Raw genomic sequence first — 22,536 nt, forward strand, 5'->3', positions numbered from 1 at the left:
AGTTCTTCGATTCAATTCCATACCAACTTAAAAAAAAAACTATTTTTTTTCTAAATCTACTTTCATAGTTTAAACTATGAAAGTAGTATAGTAGTAGTAACTACTATTAAAAAACTTTTGTATTTTTTGTATTGACTAGAGCTAGACTCTGAAGTCATTTACCAGCAGATACTGGCCGTCGGCTAATTTGAAAGGTAGATCCATAATAGTCCAACACCACGACGGTCACTGTTACCGTTGAAAATTGTTTTATAAACAATATAAATAATAGTAGTTCAGAGCATCGCGCACAGTCCGCGCCGCGACGTCTCGCCGGCTGGTTATCGCGATCTTTAGTAATGACCACACAGCCAATATGCTTTCTTTATACGTGACCACGTGTTTTCTGATCCTCACTGCCCAAGGGCTCAGTATAGGAACTGTTAGTGTTAACGTGACCGAGCCCCAGCATAGAGCCAGCGAGCTCTTTCCCGATTGGGTCCCTTTTAAAAACAAACACGGTGAGGAACTTGGTGAGTCCGTTCAAGTGGTCAAGCCGAAACCGAAGAAGAGGTTAGCGCTTCCCGTCAACTTTATACTTAAGGCTGTCGCGGAGCCCGAGGGTGATGATTATTATGACAAAGGACAAGGAGAAGGTGACGGAGACGACGCGTATGACAAGAAGGAGTGGTCCGATGAAAACAGACCCGCCCCCTCAGCGTCTGCGAACAAGCAGATCGTAGGCATCAACCACACTGATCTGTCAGGCATAGCCGGACTCGTTAACATCATAACACAGAAACCTGCCATAGCGATAGCTGAGGCTATCAGAAATTCTAAGATTTTTGATACGACACCTGCTTCTGTACTAAAAGCTAGTACCGAGAAGGTGGAACAATCAACAGAAGAAGTACATGAGTCAAACCCGTCAAGTTCTGAGGATACGAGCAGAGAAAAACAAAAGGCTGAAGAAACCGAAGAAGAAAATGATGATGAAGAGTCCAGCACTGAAAAGCAAAAACCCGAAGTAACAGATGAAGAACGGACTGAACAAGAACGTAAGAAAGCTAAGATACTAAGCAGTGTGGATGAACTCAAGGAAAGACATGCACAAGAGCAAAGAGTTATATCAGAGAAGGTAAAAGAGGAAGAACTGATCAAAGAAGAAAGAGAGAGAGACAGTGGCCAGTCTCTCTCAGAGTCAAACGAGAACGATAAATACAGTGTACAAAAGAATTTTAGGAATCTCGAACCAGACTACGAAGAATACGATAACAGCGAGTCAGTAGGAGACAAATACAAGATTAATTCCCCGAAACGAACCACGAAAACACCTAAAAGCAACAACAGAGTAAAAGGAATGAAAGACGTGGAAGTGGGGAAACTCTCCGTGTTCAAGAGCCCTCAGCTGTTCGCGGTGTACGACGATGACAGCGACGAGTCCGTCACCTCCGCTAGACCCACCGCAACAAGAACCAGAGGGGGCAAGTACTCCTCCAAGTACAAAGCGAACTCGACATCAGCCCCGGACTCGGACGAGAGCGTCCGTATATCTTTAATACCAGAAGAAAACGATTCAAAAGGAGAACCGACGTTATTCTTCCCGAAGAAGAGGAAGAACAGACGTCGAAGAATAAAGACTACCACACCAGCTACCGATTCTTTTGTGGCCGAGACGGTGGCAGACAATACCGCGAAGCATCTGAGTACAATACCTGACGCAGCCACCGCGGACACTCTCACCACAGCTGGGGACATGGTGTCCGCTCCGGACACTGCCTCAACCACCGCCGATGCCGCGTCTGACGCTGTGCCTGCTCCCTCCGACCACAAGAAAGAAGAAAAAAAAAAAGAAGATTTCGAAAACGAGAAAGGTGAGTACATAACTACACCAATTATTACTTTGCTCTTGTAACTATGACATCAGTATTATGGACTTATATTAGTTTGCTACATTTATTTCAAAGGTTTCTTTGAAGTAAGCGATGAAGAGTTTTATAAAAGAAGAAAAAAGTGTTTTAATATTATTATCAGTGTTAAACAGATTATACTCGTAATACCACGTATGCAATATTATTATTTCGTTAAAACTCAAGAATTTGCATGGATCACGTAATTGCAGGTTCTGTAAACAAATAGACCCCGATCTATCATGACTCATGAATCAAGTGTACATAGTTGAATATTAGTTTGATAGTTCGGGGATTATATTATACGGAAAAATATAAAAAAGTATGCATAATTAGTTTGTGTTTCATAAAGGGCCCCAAAGACGGGTCTGCGAAGGGACTTCGGTTTTCACTGTATTTTGTACCTTATTTTCCATGGGGAGTGCTCTGAAGAATTGTTTGAGATGATTCCACTATCTCGTTGTTACCATCGCACCACTCGCCACCGAAGTAGAGTTCATCAATACTAACTGTAGCCACTGCGTTCATACACAGTGTGTTTACAGATATCTTTTTGCCACGTAGCACCCAGCTTTAGAATGAGGGATTTAGGGGAGGGGATCCCCGGTGTTTCCCAAGCGCTGTGACATGTCCTTCTTCAAAGGAGGCTTGTGGAGAGTATTAAGCGGTAGGCAGCGGCTTAGATCTGCCTCCAGCATTGCTGCAGCATTTGCATTGCATTACATTGCAGCATTGCGGTACGGTGATCAGTGCTGATGAGTCTATGAGTTCATAATATCGGAGAGAATGGCTCTAACACCCTCGATGTGCCACGTAGATCGCGCGCCTCTTGGGCACAGAGATTGCCCACTGAGTTTCTCGCCGGATCTTCTCAGTGGGTCGCGTTTCCGATCCGGTGGTAGATTCTGCGAAGCACTTCTCTTGCTAAGGGCAGTGTTCGCAACTCTCCGGTTTGAGCCCCGTGAGCTCACCTACAAACGTTAGGGCGAAGTTGAAATAGCCTCTCAAGGCTATCAGCATAGGTAGGACAAAAAAAAGAAGAGCACGGAGCCCCCGGCGCCGCCGCAACGTGTGAGTAGATCTCGGCCGCCCGGCTGAACCACCGCACACTTAAATGAACCAGGGCAGCCTCCTCGCGATGTACTCGCTCGCGTTATATATTTTGATAAATTCCACTTGTACACACATATCCTTGGCAAGATGTAAAATTCTGTCGTCAACGTCATTTTGTAAATGTCTTTGTTCCGCTAGAAATGGCGACGTGAAATATTATGTGTTTTCGATTGTATAACGCGAAGGAGCAGAGGGTCGACGTTGCCTCCGATCGCTTCATACACTTACCAAATTGTGTTTCAATGATGCATGAAACGTGATATTTTTGACAGACTTCAATGTCTTGAAAATTGTATTTTAGATAAAACGTTGGGCATCAATTTTATCTTACAAAAAGAAGTGAGAGAGTTTTATACGCAACCAGCACGTTATAGTTAACCTTTGTTCTAGATCTCAAACCAGCGACCAAATACAATCAAATACGCCTTCGCCGTTCGCTTCTTGAGACCGTAGTGCAGGTAGTGTAGGGGTGCGGTGGTGTGCGGTGTCGTGCGGAGTCGTGTGAAGTCGTGCCGTGTCGTGCGGGGTACACGGACCGCACGGAGGAACCGCACAGCTACGTGGGTCTTCTCAAGCGCAGACACATATTAACAATAATCTCTATATATAAAAATGAATTGCTGTTCGTTATTCTCGCTAAAACTCGAGAAAGGCTGGACCGATTTGGCTAATTTTAGTCTTGAATTATTTGTGGAAGTCCAGAGAAGGTTTAAAAGATAGACAAATATGATAATCCTCGGAATTAAATAAAAATAACAATTTTGTTTTCCCTTTGATGTGCCCCCCGTCGGACGGATTCCTTTTGTTTGTTTTAAGTTTATTTTATACAAAAGTTTAGGTCTTTTATTTATCGATCGAGGCACTACGAAGTCTGCCGGGTCAGCTAGTTAGAAATAAAATACGATTCAAGAAAGCGAAGCAACTAGGTATTTCTGTGATTTTTTTCCTTTAGATCTCTTTTATTTCTATGGGTGTTTATTTACTTATAATTAATGTTGAGTTGTTAAATCAGGATAGTTAATGTTAACAACAAGCTCGGAGAAGGCCCGTGTCATAGTTTCGCCACCGAACGATAGGCGGCGCGCGAGTAGATGCAATCAACAAATATAATAATGTTTTTATTTTTCTACCTATTCTAGTAACCTCGACGGGTTATTCTAGATTCACCGAACTAGTAGGTGAGCTCGCGGTGCTCAAAACTTACGTTGTTGCTAACACGAACCCTAGCAAGAGCCGTGCTTCGCAGAATCTACCACCGGATCGGAAACGCGACCCACTGAGAAGATCCGGCGAGAAACTCAGTGGGCTGTGTCTGTGGGTTGATTTACTCGCCGAGCCCTTCGTCGCAAGCGACGGGTTCGACGAGAACGATGACCGGAATAATGCTAATGAATATAATACAGAACAAAATTTGTACTTTCTCAAATTATATGAGAAAATCAATTTGTTTCCAAAGTCTCAAACTGACAATATTAAGTAGCGGTCAGCCCATCACGGGCCGCCGCGGCGCCGTCAGAGCCTCAGATCAAAGTAAGCAAGGCTGCCAGTGACAGCCTCTTCCAACCTTCCCTCGTCTCGCATATCATTATCAGTTTTATTCGTTTGCATTACAATCGTGTTCAGGTCGCAATGATCACACGTAATTTGGTGTAACCGTAGTAATCTGTTTGACAGTGGCCGGGCGAGGGACGCGGGTTCGATCGATTCTGTTCCACCGTCGCCGTGTCGTAGCCCCGGGGCTCGCTTGCAAACGTACCGAGTCGAATCAGTGAAATCTCTTAGACGTTAAAAATAACGCCACGAAGTTATGTTTATTACCGTGCGCTAACCGGGGCTCTGAGTTCTACTGTATCTCGCTGTCCCGCCCGCCGTACAGAATAATATCTCGTTTACTCTGAGTCCCTGCTCTACCTATTGAAGATGTTCATATTATGAGCCACGCTGATTGTTCTGCGGAGAGAGACGAGCTGGTGCAGCGGCGGTTCCGGGGCGAGAGTCACCAACTAAGTTGTCATGGCCTAACGGATAAGACGTCCGGTGCATTCGTGTTGAGCGATGCACCGGTGTTCGAATCTCAGGCGGGTACCAATTTTTGTAATGAAATACGTACTCAACAAATGTTCATGGTTGATTTCCCCGGTGAAGGAATAACATCGTGTCATAAAAATCAAATCCGCAAAATTATAATTTGCGTAATTACTGGTGGCAGGACCTCTTGTGAGTCCGCGCGGGTGGGTACCACCACCTTACCTATTTCTGCGGTGAAGCAGTAATGCGTTTCGGTTTGAATGGTGGGGCAGCCGTTGTAACTATACTTGAGACCTTAGAACTTATATTTCAAGGTGGGTGGCGCATTTACGTTGTGGATGTCTATGGGCTCCAGTAACCACTTAACACCAGGTGGGCTGTGAGCTCGTCCAACCATCAAAGCAATAAATAAAAAATTGTGCGTGTACTTATGTACGCGCGTAAGAAGTTATACTTTATTTTTATTAAATTTATTTCTTTTTTTATTTATTTATGTTTTAATCAATTTGAAAAAAAAATCTATTAAACAACATCCTCAAGCACGCATATTGGACATCCCTTTTCTTGACATCGTATAAATTCGGTAATTCTCGGTACGGTTCGGAAAGTTCACCTGCGGCTATATTCAGACTCGCCAAGTTACGTCGGTCGTATTGTAATGAGCGATTTAGTGGGCAACTTCATTCTGTTAAATTTGTGTCACTTCACACAGTATAACTTAAAAAAAAAAGTACACACGAGTAGTTCGCGGTTAGTTTCATGCACGATGTTATTATTGAAGATCTGCAGTTAACATTATGTCGTGGTGAAGTGTAATGATGTAGGGACAATCACTCCGACGACCTACATACCTATACATTAGGTACCTGAGCCGCGCTCCTGCGATGTGCATATTCCACGCCACTGGAAACTTGCCCATTATTTATTTCCCTTTATTACAAATAAATTTATCAAAATACTGTTCCGGTACAATTACATTTATCTTCAGTTAATGATGTCTGTCGTTATCTGTACCTATACGTCAACGAAGGGAAAATCTCGGAATTTATCTTCGTTTTGATAAATTGTATGTCAGGGCTGGAGCTTATTAGTAAATAATTTCGATGACATGAGTTGATGTCTGGCCCGCGCGCCCCCGGTAACGTTACTATCCACCCCCCGGGGCGGAGCGTGGGGTCGAACAATCTATTTCTTTAATTTAGTCATCAAAATTAGGCGGTTCTACTTTGAGGTTAAAAGAATGGGACTTTTTTCCACGAGTCTCACAGTCCACCCCGTATTAAGGGGTTACCAGAATCCTTAGATCAAGAAGTTAAATGCCTCCACCGATCTTGAAATATGAGCTTCCAGTTTCTGTACAATGACCGCCCCACCGTTGAGAGCGGAGTATGCAACTGGCTTGCGATAGAAATATGCAGGGTGATGGTGCCCACTCGTGCGGGCTCACAATATTTTGTACGATCTATATCACTGCAACTGGACGTTTGCAGGACGCCGCACGCCGCCGCTGGTCCCATATTGTTTTGTTGCGGGCTGCATGGGTCGGTTGCTGATATAAAGAAAACTTGTGCTTTGTGCTGCAATACGGTTTATTTGTATGTTTACAAACTTGATATCTTATGAGTGTAATAAACACGTCCGCTTGCGGTGAAAAGTAAAAAAGGAAGAGAGTGACATCAACAATGTTGCCAGTCATGTAATTTTATTTTCCATACTAAAATGTTGGAGTTGCCAACGCATATTAACCCATCGTTTTTCATATCAGTCCCCTGAGTTATTGAGACAAATACAGCCTTAATATTTCTTGCTTCTGAAAAACACCGATGAAACATTTCGTTTCTTATCATATCTTAAAATTGTCTCTGAACCAATAACTACAATCAGTAGATGTGTACACACCAAGTGATTGTACTAACACGATCGCTTGATATGTGAAGAGGTTTGCACTGTATTCGCGACGATTGTGCTGTAATCGTATTTGTAACATTGATCATCTATATTTATAATAACTACAAGAAGGAGCTTCGTACTGCCTCCGGGCCTACTGTGTCTGGTTCTCAATGGTCACGGAAGCCTATTTTTAGTGCGAGGAGGAGATAACCGTGTTCCAGCTGGGCGCTATGGATTTGTCGGACCCCATCCCATCGCCTCTCAAAACTCAATAGATGTGATAGCTTGACGGTGTTGCTGGCATGGCAAGTTACCGTACGCGGTGACCGCTTCCCGCTGTGTGGGATGCATGGTCGCCAACCTCCGAGTGCAGTAATCGCAGTTAAAATAGACATCCGATGGTTTTCGAAAATAGGGACGGAACGAAAAATGATTAATTTTAGAGAATGGCATTTTCTAATTTCTTTATAAATGTTTTAGTGCATACTGCAAATTATAAATGATTCATTGAGAGTTTGACTTTACTGATTAAAGGAAAAATTATCGTAGTATTAATAAAAAACATAAATATATCATACAATCCTTTTCTGATGTCTGTTCTGATGTCATTATTCACGAGACTACAAATTATAAAAAACGAATTATGTTCTTATTAATTTCACTTTAAAGCCTCTTAAAAAATACAATTAAAAACATACAACAGTGTTTAGAACTTTTGTACTTATAACAAATAATATTAGTTTTATAACCAATAATAGTAACTTTACATTTATGTATTGAAAACCCTGTTCTTCAAAACAATGAGATCAAAATATACATGAATTCTCCAAAATGAAAACGAATTCTACAAAATATGTAGGTAATAAAAAAAAACTAAATATCAATTCCTACAAGAAAATGTAAGCAAAATAAATCATTTATTTTACAGCTCTTCGTAAAATTGTCGATAATAGTTTGGAATTATATTTTCGTTAACTAAATCGAGTAGTCCTCTCGTATTACGACAAGGATATTGCATCACTAGACGTGCCCTTAGGTGTTACCGAAGTGCGTACTGGAGAGTGCATTGAAAACAATGACGAGCTGCGTGTCTCTTCAAGAAAAACATTGGTTTTAATATAATTGATTCCCTTCTGGTTAAATCCGTGCCTTGTCTTCTAGACGGAGCGCCCCGGCTCGACGATCCGTCCCCCTTGCGTCCTTTCTTCACAGAAGAACCGTGCTGATGGAGCAGGTGAATTCAGTTCCACGCCACTAATTGTTTGGATATTATAGACGTTATATGTGCTCATCATACAGTTGTGATGAGTGTCGGTCCTCTGGAAAGAATTCCATCTTATGAGAAAGTGTTGAACACGTGTACCGAGAAGCACGTGCTCAGTAACTACTTTTTCCAGGTGAAGGAACGACATCTTATTAGTTTAATCGTATAAAGTTGCTTGGGTGGTTTGCGACATGGGTGAGAATCCAGACATGAAGACAGATGGGAGGGGCCGTGATGAAGCAGTGTCGACGTCCGTGAGTTATTCGTATCGCTGTGAGCCCAATTACTATAAAACATGAGTACTCACTACATCACCAGTGTACTACTGCATATTGGAATAAGAGTAACAAGGAGAAATAAAACCTCTTTAATAAGGATAATTCGATACAATACAATTCCCAAGCGCGTTCGTCTGTCAACAAAACCAATACAACGTCATTATTTTTTCAATAAAATCTTCGTCAAGTAAATTGTCATACATAGGGGAGCTCGCCGGCGGATGGACAGGGTCATTACCTCGACAATCTTGTTTGATATCAATCTGTGGCCCGTCCAGGTAATTTCACGGGTATTACTGCTGTCTCGCCGCACGACAAGGAGTTTGTACTCTGTTCAAGTGAGTGTGTGGGAGCGTGCACAGAGCGACTCTTTCTCTCTACGAACAACAACATACCATTTTGTCTAACCGGCGTTATACCTATGAGCATGGCGCTTAAAAAATTGTCGTCTTGCTAACTATAAGTACCTGTGAGACCTCTCCCCTTTACGACCATGTCCGGTCACCGTTCTCATCCAACCCGTCGCTTGCGACGAGGGGCACGACGAGTAAATTAACCCTCAGACACAGCCCACTGAGTTTTTCGCCGGATCTTCTCAGTGGGTCGCGTTTCCGATCCGGTGGTAGATTCTGCGAAGCACCGCTCTTGCTAGGGTTCGTGTTAGCAACGTCTTCAGGTTTGAGCCCCGTGAGCTCACCTACTAGTTAAGGTTCCGCTGAATTAGCCTCTCAAGGCTATCAGATTAGGTAGGATTTAAAAAAAAAACACGACCATGTTACTTTCTCAAAATAGTTGTCCACCAAACTACTTATCCCTAATTCTTGTCGTGAGTGTTACAAGGGGCGTATTGTAACAAATGTATTAGACAAGCATGAGCTCCCGTGGAACTGTTAGGTTCGTCTGTTAGCAAATTCCCCCCTGTCTGAGCCCGTGCCCCCCCCCCCCTGTTCTAGTCAAACTGAAAAGTCATCCGGCCACCACCAGTACTACCTCATTCCAAAGAGATTCTCCCAGCATGTGGCCATTCAATAACAAAAGACTACAAAACTCTGTTATCTTTGTTTTTAAATCAGTAACCACCATTGTACACGCGGCGGCGCGCGGCGGTCCCGTCCTGTGCGCGAGCATGGTGCGAACGATCTGCAACAGATCCCGCAGACATGCCGTCATGAGTATCGTAATTCTAATGAAAACGAAAGTGTGACGCGAGAGAGAAAGTCTACAGAAATGATTACTCTAGAAAATTTACATTATTATTGGTTATTGGAGATAGACGTCGGATACGATGGTTTACTGTTGATCGAATTGGCTGCGGCGCACCGCGACCGGTTCTAACCAGTGATCACTTTTAAGGTCAAAGGGCTATTTATTCGAAAGTAAGACTTCATGTCGTAAGTTAAGCAGCGACACCCTCGTCACGTAGTCCGAGAGCTCGGGCCGGCGCGCTCCGGGAGCTCTCGGACTGTCCTTATACGAGTACTGTATTAAATAAACATCAAAACAGACGAATATAAATTATGGAAATAAATTCTATCCAGCGTCCATTATCAGGAACAATTTCCTAATGAATTTATTGGATAGTTTTGAGCACTCGAATTCGAGTCGCGTTTTCAATCAAATCATATTTACATTTGAATAAAGTTGAGCATTAGAATGTAGATGACCTAATCAGCATGCGGGAGACGAGCCGGGGACCGACCGGACGGCGACTCAGCACTCGCACTAATCACTGCTATGCTGTATGTGCTGTCATTAATAAAGATTGCTTCATGGCAAAGGACCACTAACCTTTTAGGTCGCACATTATCTTCCTATGTTTGTTTCACTGAATCGATAAAAAATGGCAGCCTCCTCTCTAGTAAATTATTGTAAATAGAATGTGTGGTGGTAACAAAATTGGTTTCTTACTGTCAGCAACTACAACTTGCTCAGTATATATACAAAGAAATCAATGAACGATTTCTGTGGTGAGATAATGAGTTGGTAGCATGGCATGTGAACAAAACACATCATTAACCTTTTGTGGCGAGCCTGCTCTTCAGATACGAGGGCGAGGACACCTTACAGTAGCACGTAGTCCAGCGATGGAAGCTTTAATTCGTGTCTTTGACAAACTTTTGAATGATCGCGCATCGACCAACCCCACAGCAGCCCCGTCGCGGATAGAGAGCGGTGCGACTCGAAGGGTGCTCATTGCGGCTGAAATATATTTATTAACTCTTTCCCGTAGCGAGTTTAATTTGAAAATTAGAAGTCGTCGTGGCCTAAGGGATAAAGACTTTTTTTTTATTGCTTAGGTGGGTGGACGATCTCACAGCCCACCTGGTGTTAAGTGGTTACTGGAGCCCATAGACATCTAGGACGTAAATCCGCCACCCATCTTGAGATATAAGTTCTAAGGTCTCACGTATAGTTACAACGGCTGCCCCGCCCTTCAAACCGAAACGCATTACTGCTTCACGGTTTGAAATAGGCGGGGCGGTGGTACCTAATCACGCGGACTCACAAGAGATCCTACCACCAGTAAAAGTTCCGCGAAGGGCACGGTAGCCACATGTGCGATAGCTATTGAAACTGTGACGTCACTGTCGATATATTTCGTAGCAATGCGAGCCAAGCCGAGGAATGTCTGTTACGTGAGAGTCTGTTGCCTGGTGCTTACTTGTTGTTGTTCTGTGCAGGAGGAGACCGGGAGTACCACTCTGAGCATGAGGAGGAGCACGAAGAACACGGCAGAAAAGCTTACGAGGTGAGGTAGCTTCTAACAACTTTAAATTATTTTATTTTACTTTAATTGAGGTGAAAAAACTCCAAGTAAAACATTTGAAATATTGAGAAGACATCATATCCTTAGCTGCAAGCAGGGGCCCGTGTGCGGTTTTGTAAAGCTCTCAGTTACTTATCTATTATATAAATCAAAACAAAAAAGTCCGCGACAGTATATATCTATCTTTTATGTGTAAGCCATTATCGGTAAAGTAGTGAAAGATAAATACCATAAAAATTGATAATTTATTTGTAACGCATGGTTGGTAGCAACAAATTGATCCTTATATCGTAGTAAATACTATTATCGCATCTGGTATTTAAAGTAGATGAACTTTGTCTTTGACACTACATATTATTATATTACATTACATATTAATAATACAAAATATTCGAAAAATTATCACGATAAGCATCCGAATGCGCGATATTATGGAGCGGGGGAGAGGGGAGGGGGGGGGCAGACTTCGGTGACTCCTATCGTCCGTAATGCGAATTTTCAAGGTACAAAGTACAAGGTTCAGGTTCAGGTTTGTATAAAAGAAAATTCAATAAAATCAATAATAATTATAGTCCCCGGAGCGAATCGAGGGCGCTCGGCGCGGCTGGTCGCTAGTATGATAATAAAATATTGTAATACCTACCATGAGGAATGTTAGACACGTAGAGCTGCAGACCGGACTCCAGGGACGCTCTTCTCTGAGGAAAGCAGAGCCGAGCACTGCATTTAATATTAATAGAGTTTTATAAAGAAGAGGGACCCCGCTGTTAGACTGCGAAGAGGAATCCTCTTATCCGCAGGCGTCAATCATTATTTATTTAACTTACAAACTTTCGCGAGAAAAATTCTTACGATATTATGTTAAGGTCGTGTCTACACTGTCTGTGGAATATTATTATTAAGTCCTCACGTAGCAGGAGCTCGGTCTCCGTCGCTGTGTGTTTGTGTGTAGCTTCCAAACGGGAGGTCGATCTAAAAGTGGTTCGAAATCAAATTTAGTGAGATCGTATCTCGACTGTATTTATGAAGTCTTGTCCCATTATTTTAGCTGTTGTAGTGGTAGCCATCATAGAAAACAAGATATTTGACAGATGCCAGAATCTCTCGCACGACATTTTCAAGTTAAGCTCGTATATATACAAGTTCCGAACAACAACATTCGGACCGTCGGTCTACCGCTCGGTGGAAAATCTTCCTTTTGTCGTAAACCTACACTTTCAAGTAGGAGTGAAGATTTCAGAAATAGGCTGTCCTACATATAATGACTTCAATTTTTCAAATACTAAAAGTAAAATGAACACGTTGACTTAAATGAAGCCTTTTTTTTAACGCCGGGGAATCCATTTACGGATACCCGGTCGAGGGGGTTATGTCGGACTCCGGTGCATCCAGAGAAGAAGAGGGAGAAGAGGAGAACGGGGTCCCCCTCTTCTACCAATTCCTGCCGAGAGACTACGCCTTGAGAAAGGCGTGCGAGGCACTGCACGACGTCAGCCACGCAAGAGCTACCCCGCAAAACCGACTACCGACTAAACCTCATCGAGACTTAAATGAAGCCTAGCTCACTAAAATGAAATAAACGTTTCCAAAAGCATTACAATTCACAGAATTTGAATTACGATCCTTAGCTATAGCAATAAGGCCCCGGCACGCGACCCACAGCACACGGCGCCCCTGCTGCGACGCGCTCCGGGCTAATGTCACAGGTTCGAGATCAAGACATAGATATACTCACGAAAGTGAAAGTTGGTAGTGGTGTTAATAAGTCTCATGATTAGCAACCTGATATCAGTGTTTGTACTTTACACCCCTGGCTGGAGGTAGCCATACATATTACCAAGGAGCCCGTATCTAATGTGTTAGTAGTTCTTCGTGTTATTTCCCAACGAAACCCTCAATTTAAATCGTATTCCGATGCACCAAGTCGCACTGCTCTCTCAGAGGATTGACAGGAGACTGTAAGTCAAACCAAAAGCGCTCGTCTGTCCATGCGTATTTAATTAGAGATATTTAAGCACCGGCATGGCCGCGCGCGTCGCTCGCCGTCGTCAAATTAATTATTATTGGAGAACGAGGTTCGGTTCTCGGTCGTGAAACTCATCCGGGGATCTAAAGAATGACGCGTATGGCGCGTTGACGTACATGAAGCTATTGCGGGCTGCCTTGCTCTGAGTGGTCAAGGTCGGATCGTATTTCTAACAAAACAAGCTTATTACTCATCAAACTATCATCAACCATCATCATTATATAGGCCGATGTAAATGTCGCTATTTCCAAAGAAATGAACACATTTTAATACATTTTGTGTGTGTGAACGGTGCCTAAATCGTATTGATCCAGAAATCCATTGCACGCGCTAATAGCCCGAGAGATCTCTCGAGACTCCCAGAAACCAAACGTACTGTAACAAAACATTATTATCTGATACATAAACAATCCGACGTATGGACGCACACGCCTCGCCCAGGGGATGATGTCCCTCCAGCTTTCTGCAAGTTCACCTCAGCGACATCAGTCCTTGCTGTATTGACATCGGCATATATGTACATACATATGCAATAAGGAACGATAGTTATTTGAGCGTTAACAAGGTAAACAAGCGTTACACGTTATCGGAGCCGGGGCGCAGCGGGTAACGTAGGCGGATAAAGCTTAGGATATTATGACTCTATCCTTATAGTTGGTGATAAATCTGAACTCTGTCCTCAACAGAATGAAACATTCTGAAAAATTTAGAAATTGTATACGTTCAAAACAGCAGTCAACAAAAATTTGTTTGAGCAAAATACGTTGCGTTGTTTTTAAACTCAAAAAAATTTATTAATTAAATTTATTAAATAACCTGGCATGCACTTGTCCTGTCTCCTCACAGGCTCGAACGTTAGTAGACAGGTTAGCAGATTCTAAGGAAGCACGGATAAAACTCTCTTTAGTACATGGTGACTGGGCGCACCCGTCAGTGTGTGTGTGTGATCACTAGGAAGAAATGTAATCCAGGTGAATTGAAATAGGCTTACGTTCTCAATTTCGCGTGGAGGACCTGGCAGCGCTTAAGACGCACAACAATATAATTATTTCACTTAGTTGCGTCGTGGGGGCGCCGTCTCGTTGTGCCCTCAACTTCACATAGCTCACGGCCTTTAGTTATGCTAATAAATATCTCAAGTTTACCTCAAAGTCTCCGATTAGGAGCCGCAGTGATTCCCAGGATAACAGTTGTGTAATATATTCAATCTGCAGGTATTCTCGGCATCTCGGCAATAGAGTAGGTTTGGAGAAGGGAATATTAATGAGCTGAAAATATGAATCCATTAGCAGCGTGTGTAGCCCGGCCCAGAGACAACGGCTCCGAAACGGATGACTTATATACACATATATATTCTGACGTCCTCACAGCCGGCCTGCTGATACAGCATCGGTTACGTCAATAGTCTACACTAAAACCACCCAGACACAGTCTCTTCTCAGGTAGAGACCGTGCATCACAATGTTTTCAAACAAGGTCATTGTTCTAATAGTTATTGTTTTATATTTTTTGATTGTCTAAACATGGCGTCATGTCGTTTGAGGAGACAATTAGGATTACATCTCATGTATTCGGGTGTTGTGGTAGAATTAGAGCAGTTTGATAAACTAATGATGTCACTGATGTCGGTAGCGCCGGTAATATTCTGCCGGGTGCGATGTGCGACTGGTTACTACAGATATACATAACATATGTATATATACAAGAGCCATACAGCTAGCGTGTCTTATCTTATCATGTTAATTATATAAGCATTCGGTGTCATCTTCGTCCCCCAACTGCTGCCCCACATCTACAAACACGTTAAAGTGTAAGAGGCTGTGGACACTTGGTATCCGTTACCCGAGTGGTCGCTATCGTTGCCAACTGTTAGCACTCAGTGTGCGTTGCGTTGCTTACAATTTTTACTTGCAGAGTCCGCAAGATGGATCATTAGCTAAGTTCAATGTTCAGAGGTACTACGTATAAGTAAACTCCCAGGGAGCTATCCCAGCTGAGTTTTGCAAAACATTCATATCGCTTCAAGGTATCCCATTAAGGTGAAGTCCAAGTCTCAAACGTGATTGTCATAGTCAGTGAATTCAGTAATTATTGCTTCGTGGATAGGCACATAGAATATTGTTACTTACCGGTGCCCTCACAACGAAACTCATCAGTAGGGTTCTTAGTTCTACTTGTGCCTGACGGAGATACCAATCACTCTCTCAGTCAGAAAGGCCCATTTTTAACCTGCTAAATAAAAGTGAGCGCTATCGTCAAATGCAATTATAACTGGCACAAGCTCTAGACCAAGTCGAAATTAAGTTACGCACTTAGTGCTCAAGTTAAAGAACTCAGTCATTTATTTAATTTAGTTGCAGTTTAAGTGAATATTAGTAGGTACCTACGTCTAACTAGTTTACGTTTGCAAGTTTAACATTCAGTTTAAATTTTAGAATTTGTACATTTCTACACTTGAATAATTCATTAAGTGATTTAAACTAGTCTTAATTGTAATAAACGCCTTAAGTATTAAATTATTTGCTTAGGCGAGTGAATGAACTCCTCTCCGACAGCCCACCGCTGGTCACTGGTCGACTGCTTGATAGTTTCGTGGCATTAAGAAGTAGGACAGTGGTGCCCGCTTGCACTGGCTCACATGACCACGGATGGCTATACTATCGTTTCTCCTTGATACATTCTCTCACCAAACCGTAACGGTTGTCTGGTGTAGTGGTAAGTGACATGATCACTACACAAGGGGATCGCGGGTTCGAATCCCGCCAAGGGAAGATATTTCTATGATAAATATAAAATGTCATTTCCAGGGTTATGGACGTATATTAAATATATGTATGTGTATAATAAAAACCTTACATTTCTTTCCGTTATCTGGTACCTGTAACACAAGTTCTTAACGAACTTATCACGGTACCAGTTAACGTGGCGTGATTGTTAGTAAATATTTATTTATTTATTACATTGCTATGTTTCTGCAGGGAGTCCACAAAGACACAAGAGTATCGAAAGGTCACATCGACAAAGAGAACCACCTGGGGAAGTATAACGACCAAGGCGGCGTGGACAAGCACCATCACGACGAGACCGGGCACTACGGCGCCCACCACCACGAGGAGCATGGGAAGAAACAGGCTAAGGTATGTTCTAAATTATCACTCTGGAATTGAAAATATATTTTTTTCCCGGTTCTTGCGACTCGAAGACAGAACTAAAATTGTAACGGCTAAACTAAACTAAACTAAACTAAACTAAAACGGCTCACCCTCACCGGGTCAGTCGCCCGGCGGTCCGTTAGACCCGCGTTATGCCTTCTAAACCTCGACAATAATTTACCGGCATTAAGTAGTAAACGTAAAACTAAGTTATCTGAACAGTTTTATTGATGAGCATCATTCATCATTGAGATTTTATTTATTTTATTTGGAAGACAAACAGTGTACTTAAACTATATAAAATCTACCCTTACAACTCAGCACCATTTAAATGTCTCCGCATTCATTCTATGTATTCTAGTTTCACACAAAATTTGGAAATTTCAGTATCAAAACGTAATCTATTTATCGACAGTACGAGGAATCAGGCAAGCATTCCAAAGGTCACAGCACGAAGGGAAGTCACGACATCCACAAAAAAGAAGAATACGAGAAGAAAGTAGAGTTCTTCGAGGAAGAAGGAGATTCTGATGAAGAGGAGAAGCACGGCGGATATCATAACGAACGAGAACATAAAGGGGTGAGACGTAACACTAGAAATGAATAGCCTTCCAATCCTAATGGGCTAGACGATTATCGTAGTCATTTGATTCCCTAACCATAGACTGTCGTGTGTTCCTGAACACTTGACAACAGTCAGATCGTACATTTCATTCTTCAACTTGTAAATATTAATAATTTTCAAAATTTTAATTTTAAGGTTGAAGAGTAAGGTTGTCGTTATGTTGTACAGCGCAGCGACAAGCTTAAGTTGTAAGCTCGTCTGTTTGAGGAGTTTTAAGTTGAGCAGCGTCTCCGGTGGCTCCCGAGGCCCTAAATATCAAGAGAACACGTCTGCAACAAAATTATCCGTGAACCCACAATAATTAGAAATCTGAGTCTCCGATCGACTCTGGGCGTCACGAATCGCGCCTCAGCATTTTTTCATCGACCACGACCATCGTCGACGAGATGAAAAACTGTAAATGATCTTCGCCCGGCCTTCACACTGTTACAAAACAAACACGGGTGGCGCAAAAACACCAGATGCTGGCCAGCGGCCACCGACCGCGCGAGTTTCATCACAGCATCCATCGCAAACTGATTTGTAACTGGTGTTTCATCAAACGCTTGAAAAGCGTTTTAAAATGTATGAAATTAGTCTTTTTGACATTTGTCGATAAAAAGATTTCATTGACGCTGCCGGTGGATCCAATCGAGAGATAATGAGGAACCTTGTAACATTCTCAATTAATATGACAATGGATATATTTTGTATTGATTTGTGATTACTCAAACGATGGAGTGGACGTGTAACGGATCACTGTTCCCATCCGGGCGTGGCTGGAATGGCCCCTAAGGCTACCAGCGACTCGGTAGAAAAAAAAAAAGATGACTGTTATTGACTGGAGGATTCACGGAGTTCATTATATGTACTAGTCTCCGACTAGATCTGTAGTGAATGTTGTCTTAGTTATCTCAAGGTGGGTGGCGCGCTTACGTTCTAGATGTCTATGGGCTCCAGTAACCACTTAACACCAGGTGGGCTGTGAGCTCGTCCACACATCTAAGCTATAAGAAAAAAAAGTTTTATAGTCTATGAGACGCGAGGCGGCCATTACATTTCATACAAATACTATCACTGTAGTTAAAGCAACGGAGTTAAGAAAATTTCAAACAAACATATTTAATTATGAAAAGCTCAGAGCTTAACTCGAACTTAGTAGAGATAATAGGAAAAGTAAGGAAATATCCGGATGCATAAAGTTTTATGATAACGTTATTTAGTTTTTCTTGGCAATGTTTATCGTGAAGCAACCAGGGGCTAGTTATATAACCACAGAGATGGAGATCAGCGGCTGCCCTTCCCTTCTGGTTTGAGCCCACACGGACTTTGTACCCGCGCGTAGTTTGTGTGTTCATCAAAATGTAAGGTCATACAGTGAACGAAGCGACAAACGTTCGAGAAATACCATAAAAAAAATCAAGCCTGTAGTGTCTATGTATCACCTACAGACGGTCCGTAACTTGTACATGGTCGAGTATCATTTATAATATAAATGCGTGAGACCTATTTTTTATTTCAGCTTTAACAATTTCGAAATATATTTTTTTAATAGGATAGAAAAACTCTGTGGGTTGGCAATTGAGCGCCAGACAGCTAACAGCACTGAACTGGTGATCGGTCGCTGTTCAGGAATGAGGACTTGATTATGCTTTGCATATTATTAATGACTGCGGCGCGACGAGTGGGAAGCAGGGGTCGCTCGAGTACACCCAGCTCGCCTGTCAATGAATCAAAAGGTTTTCTAATTCGAGCAGGATACAGACTCTTTCAAAACGGAATGCAGTGTACGGATGAGATCACTATCCTTTGGCGGTCGGGTCGTAATCCCGTCGGGATCAATAGGAAACACTTATCGTCACTAGTCGGAGGCTGGGTCACGGTGTCGGATTCCACTCACTTTATATTTTCTACACACAGGGTGGTCACTTCAAGAAGGGTGACGCGGCTGCCGGGCACCACCACCACTCAATGGGCAAGGGCGGCCACTTCGGGAAGGGAGGTCATGAGCACGCTCATAAGGTAACAGTGTTTAAATATAGTCTGGAACTTTTCCAGTGATGGTACTTCCTTTACACGTGTTACATAATCACCTGTAAAACTAGACACCAATACTAAACTAAACACGTTGAACGCCACCGGTGGGCCTAGCGTACTGTACCATTCGGGCCGAGCTAAAATCAGAGAATCAGTAATTTTTATAAGCTTGAGATTTTCGTTAAAAAATTTATAAATGCGATTATTGCACAGAAGATTAAAATTAGCGACTTTTGCCATCTAGTTTTTAAGATATTTTAAAAGGATATCTTGATGAAAACTACAAGTTTCTATTGGATTTTAGAACCACGCTGTTCGGTTCGGCTCAAGGGCCCCGCGTCACGCGTTCTGTTTGATACATAGCTGCAATCTGTGGCTTGTACGAAGCGCTTATGTTGGAACCCGCACGCGGCTCACGGGTCACCCTCATGGCCTGAATGGTTCAGTAAGGTATGGCTCACTGGTGAACACCGTGGACTGAATGAAAACGACCTGGTGGTAGGACCTCTTATGGGTCCGCACGGGTAGGTACCACCACCCTGCCTATTTCCTAAGCAGTAATGCGTTTCGGTTTAAATGGTAGGGTAGCCGTTGTAACTATACTGAGACCTTTAGAACTTATATCTCAAGGTGGGTGGCGCATTTACGTTGTGGATGTCTATGGGCTCCAGTTGAAGTATCAATCGTATTGTATTATGAGCAGCTGGATGGAATCATCCGTCAAGCCCAACGCATGACTGCTTCACGGTAGATTTGGACAATTTGGTGGAACCCACCCGTGCGCCCTTAAAACACGCCCTTCTATCCATAAATGGCAATCGGTGGTCGCGTTACGCAGGTATAGTACTCACAAAATGGTGCGGTGGTGGCTTAGGTTTATTCCTCTGTCGTCGGGAAGAGATGGGGTGGTGCTGTTTTAGGCCGCAACTTAACCAAAAAACTGAATCAGGACTAAACTACTATATTCTCCATATTTCCAGGGTCACAAATCCGCCGCCGGCCACGACCACCACGGGAAACATGGAAACGATCACTTCCAGAAAGGCGGAAAAGAGGGCAGCAAGAAATGGGTGTACCATCATGGACATCCAGCCAAGACGGCGAATTTGGTCCTTGTCGACAGAAGAGCGGATAGGTACTTCCACGGACCTCAGTATTATGGTTGAATTGAGCACTTTAGATCTAAATTCACTTGTCTATTTTATCATATCACTTGCGCTGGTTATTAAATTAATGTAATAGTATTTTTATATGTCATAGATTTAAGGTTGAAGATTCAGTGAATTAGATTTTTGTACTGAGCGCCAAGCTAGCTCTAGTGTAATAAATACATTGTAACTAGTGCTGGCTCAGAGCTGTTATTTCAATTATCTAAATGTTATGCACAGTATAAAATTCAGAACACATAAAATTAAAGAATTAAAATTGTTCGACCATCAATCCAATTGCTTTACGGGTTTGGATCGTTTTCACCTGATGTTGAGAAGTGAATCCTTTATTAGTTTGACCTATTCGAAGAACAGCCTGTCGACGACAAGTACTGAATTCGTGGGCCTAGCTCCAAGTGTGACTAAATAATGAAGCTTTTTTTTATAAATTGGTAATTCTCAAAGTCGATTTTTGTAACCCTTAATTTAGTTTGTAATTGTATTCAAAAAGCCATTAAGTCTTGGAGTTTACGAGGTATATTAATTAGTTTATAGTTTATGTATGCGCTGGTTTCATGAGATATTTATTCATCGGACTCCGAACCTCGGGGTCGTGCCTTCAATGTCACATCAATATATATACACATATGTAAGTTCTCCGATATTCCGAAATTAATTTGCAACAGAAAATAAAAACTGTGAACGATTTTCATAGTAAAAAATTGTCGGAATTTCGATCATTTCATATCTTCTATTTTTCTACGCAATTTAATCTACACAATTAAATGTATACTTGCGTTGATAACGCTTTCATTGAAGTTTTATGAAAACTTTTAGATATTCAGTTCAATCTGCGCAAGGAGAATCTTGTAATTTGTAAATAATCTCATTCGTAATGTTATGTATATACATACGTGTTTATTGTTTAGTTTTTTTTAAATAAATCGTTACTGAAAACTTAACTTTTAATTTAAATTGGGAAGATTTGATTCTGGGAAACATTTAATTACGAAATAATATGTCGGAACATTGAGACGCCTTCACGCTAACGCGACAGGAACCGGCATTTAATCCTGAAGCCACCGAAATTAGTTACTAATAAGACGATCGTTCGCTGGAATAGTTCTTACGGCGCCATCTCCTCAAACGAAGGTCGGTGCTGTACCGAAGCAAGGTTCTTAAACACGACGTTCCTGCTCTCACCATCTTGTATCTTATACATATGCACATATATTTCACTTGTATCTTCGCGTGTTGGTGGATATAAAAACCACTGACTTAATAAATCCCTGCGTAGAGAAATGTGACACGGTAGTAAAAAATATCATGAAAAGATTCTCATTGTCGCGCGAAATTCAATTTTATCCATTTTTAATAACAAGTTTCGACACGACGCAAACAAATGTCTTCGACGGCTGTTTGGCTTAAGCGACATTATTGCGACTTTACAGGAGAGACATTTAAAGTTTAAAATAAATAAAAAAATATAACAACAATAAAATATAAATTCTTCAGCTATTTGAATGCGGTAAACATAATTGAAGTTTAATTAAAAAAATCAAACTGTTGATATTAAATCTTTAATTACAAAGATAAATGTCGCTTAAACCAAAGAGCCTTTCACCTCTCGACTTCTATTTTCAACAACCAAAGTTTTTACCCAAAAAAAGGGCGTTTTCGTTTGTATCTAATGCCTGGGTTTTGCCTGTCAGTATTCATTTTTTTTTCTTTCTGTGTAGAATGTACTGCTTTATTGCAGTGACTATTTACTGAACAACCCTTTTTTATGGCTTAGATAGGTGGACGATCTCACAGCCCACCTGGTGTTAAGTGGTTACTGGAGCCCATAGACATCTACAACGTAAATGCGCCACCCACCTTGATATATAAGTTCTAAGATCTCAGTATATACCTCTCGTATGTATGTACATATTCAACCTATGTAAGTGCTGACGTTTTGTAGTTGTTGGTAATATACTGACACGCCCTTGGGATGAGTTTGTTATTAGTCGCCGACTGGACTGCCCGTTTTAAGCTTATGACGAAAAACTTCATTTTAAGACATCACTCCGAAAAGGTGAGGACAAGTAGAAAATAAATTATCAATGACATACGCCCTGTAATCAATAACACTTGACTTTATCAGATACCTGGAGATCAAAGAATAACTAGCAAAGAATATATGCGTCGAGAGAGTCAGTTTGGTGAAAACATCGGCATTCACTGAGATAGGCAGACTGGCCCATAACCTGTGTGCTTGTTACCAGTGCCGATGGACAGCATTACCTATCATCGTTATATTTCAATGGTCAAGCCTCAATGTAGTCCGTATTACCGCTA

General features: G+C 42.0%; 1 protein-coding gene across 1 annotated transcript; it reads left to right on the forward strand.

Annotated features, from left to right (window-relative positions):
- Positions 1 to 246: 246 nt before the first annotated feature.
- Positions 247 to 21,147, forward strand: LOC114242779 (uncharacterized). The gene is made up of 6 exons (XM_089739610.1): positions 247 to 1,853; positions 11,144 to 11,211; positions 16,234 to 16,392; positions 16,823 to 16,987; positions 18,932 to 19,033; positions 20,029 to 21,147. The coding sequence occupies exons 1-6, from the start codon at positions 356 to 358 to the stop codon at positions 20,212 to 20,214; spliced, it is 2,178 nt and encodes a 725-aa protein (XP_089595736.1). The 5' UTR covers positions 247 to 355; the 3' UTR covers positions 20,215 to 21,147.
- Positions 21,148 to 22,536: the final 1,389 nt, after the last annotated feature.

This window comes from Bombyx mandarina, chromosome A1 (assembly GCF_030267445.1).
Source record: "Bombyx mandarina strain Sakado chromosome A1, ASM3026744v2".
Classification (NCBI taxonomy): Eukaryota; Metazoa; Arthropoda; class Insecta; order Lepidoptera; family Bombycidae; genus Bombyx; species Bombyx mandarina.